Genomic DNA, 2,500 nt, shown 5'->3' with positions numbered 1-2,500 from the left:
TGGGAGAGATCGGTAGGTGAGAGAAGGGAAAAACTCGCCTCTCTCTTAGCAGCTTCCTTTTTAACTTTTGAAAAACCGGTGCTTCTTTTCCTTTTCCCCGAACCCCACCCCTTAGGACATTTCACAATGCCTTAAACTTTCCCGCCAGCATCTTCCAGCGCGATTTCAAGGAGAATGAAAAATATCCTCCACCCCTACCTCCTCGGTAGATTTGTTTCTCTCCACAAATTGTGCTCGCTCTAGTAATTCGAGATGATATGGTGACCGGAGAGTCGCAGGGTGCAGGCTCCCTCGCTTTCTCAGTCGCCCAAGATCTTCAACCAACTCGACCAGTATGACAACCACATAAACACGCTATTCTCTTTACTTCCCTTTCACTTTTTCATACAGCGCCCGGGAAATAGCCTGACTCATGGCAGTATTTTGTTTTTGTCATCTAATCCGCTGAAAATTGGGTGTAACCATGCATTTTTCAGATATAAATGAACTTCAATTTCGAAAAGAACGCCATACACTGGTTTGTATTTCAAAGACTTTTACAAATATTGTCGATTCATTATTTTTGAAAAATGCGTGGTTGCCCCTAATTTTTTTTTGGATTTCATTTCATAACACTTATTAAGGAGGCTCGAAAGGGTTTCTTAGCTGAGCGCGCGCGCGTAGGCCACACACGCAATTCTAAAAGCTGCTCACGTCAGCTCGTGATTCAAAATGAGTCACCAGAAATAAAAAAAACACCGCTAAATTCGCTCACCTTTCTTCTTATTCCTATACATATAGAATATAAATAGGCATCTATTCACGAAGACTACGAAAATTGTACACACACGGTTTAATGGTCACTTAAATCCGTTTGTGTTAGCCTGTAGCTTCACTCGCGGGTGCACTCGAATGAGCGGGAGACGCATGCGTACATGCCGATCTTGTAGGCCCCTCATTTTTCCTGATTTTGCAAATTTACTCGTTTATATCTCTGCTTCTGGACGGTGATTTTTTTTCATTTTTTGCATGTTAGCTTAGATTAATTTAAACCGTTTGTCTTTCAAATTTAAAAAAATTCTGTTGGTGAAAAAAAAATTTGAGACATTTCAAAAAACTTATCTTTCTGAAAAACTGACCTACAGATTTTGTTGAATTTTAAATATTTTAGAGATTATTTCGAACATTATCTGGAAACGCTGAATGGGAAGATTACAGCGTCCCCTTTTTTTTAAAAAAAGACATTATATCTTTATTTTAAGGCTCAAAGAAATGCCTTGATCTTTGCCATGGTAACGTTATTTTGGAGGAAAATGTGATGTGAGAAATCCATGATGAGTACTTATTACCCTCGCCAAATTTCGTCTTTATATTTACTCTAACTGTATCAAAGAACAGAATATGTTCATTTGATTGAAAAAAAGAGAAACTATATATTTCGAGACTCCTTAAGATCTGCTTTTCCTGCATGTTCATAGGCCGCGCAAAAATACGTTTGAATTAGTAGGCACCGTCCTTAAAATGGCAATCATAATTTGCTTTAAGAAATCACATTGTTGGGGGCTTGGAGCCCGGAACGTGGGAAATCATTTAGTTACCAAGGAGTTTCTTCTCTAAATTATCTTGCGAAAAACCATCTGCGATAAAAAGAAAATGCAATAAGGCAACATCAATATTTAGACAATAAATCATGAGATGACTCAAGGGCGTAGGGGCAGATGGTGAGATTGTATCAGTCTTTGGACACCAGGGTCGACTCCTCCCCGGTCCAATTAGAACTTTGAAGCGCGGGTTAACTCTTTCCCAGCCCTCGTCTCTTGAGTGACGTTCGCCTTTGACCCTTTTGAGAAGTCCACTAAAATATACCTTTCCGCTATACGACATGAAGATGAAGTAAATTCAATTCTATTCAGGAATACACAAAAGTCTAAAACAATAAGGCAATCAAAATTCCGGGTTTTGGCATTTGTTGTATTTCTATAGGAAGCACAGAAGAGCAAGCCAAAAAAACGCCATGGAAACACAAATTTATACATCTGGGATCTGAAATTGTTTAAAGGTTAGGCAGAACTATCCTACGAAAAATATCTATCCAGTGGGTAATCGCCATCAAAAACTGTCGGATTTAGTTATCCAGTCAGTAGTTATTCACCCAGTATATTTACAATTATTAAATTCTCAACCTGGGATAATGCAATTCTCGTGCTCTGATTGGTTCACTCAATCTCGGTTATCAGCTCATATACCTTGGTTTGACCTTATATGGTAAATGATAGATCTTAAGTGTTGCCAAGCTAAAAGTTTTTTCGCCTGAAAGAGAAATTTCTCTCTGAAGAAAGCAAAAAAAAAAATGTTTTTCTGCACAGCTGGGTTAAATTCCGACGTTTAGAAGTACGCGAAAAGGTAAGAAATGTTTTTGTGACGAGCCTGCGTCTGTCTGACCACAAGGTGTTACACGACATCGCATCGGTTCTCATCAAGTTTTTTTGATTTCACTCGGATTTGCTCGCTTTTTTCGCTC

General features: G+C 38.8%; 1 protein-coding gene across 1 annotated transcript in view; it reads right to left on the bottom strand.

Moving 5' to 3' along the window:
• LOC138048825 (uncharacterized) overlaps positions 1-2,500 on the bottom strand; it is a 40,572-nt gene that overhangs the window by 37,574 nt on the left and 498 nt on the right. Inside the window, exon 2 of the mRNA XM_068894944.1 lies at positions 1,578-1,616. Coding sequence (XP_068751045.1) covers positions 1,578-1,616 — 39 coding nt within the window. The remainder of the gene's footprint in view (positions 1-1,577; positions 1,617-2,500) is intronic.

Source organism: Montipora capricornis, chromosome 5 (genome assembly GCF_036669925.1).
Source record: "Montipora capricornis isolate CH-2021 chromosome 5, ASM3666992v2, whole genome shotgun sequence".
Classification (NCBI taxonomy): Eukaryota; Metazoa; Cnidaria; class Anthozoa; order Scleractinia; family Acroporidae; genus Montipora; species Montipora capricornis.
The sequence above is the reverse complement of the archived record's forward strand: the minus strand, read 5'-3'. Positions and strand labels throughout refer to the sequence as shown.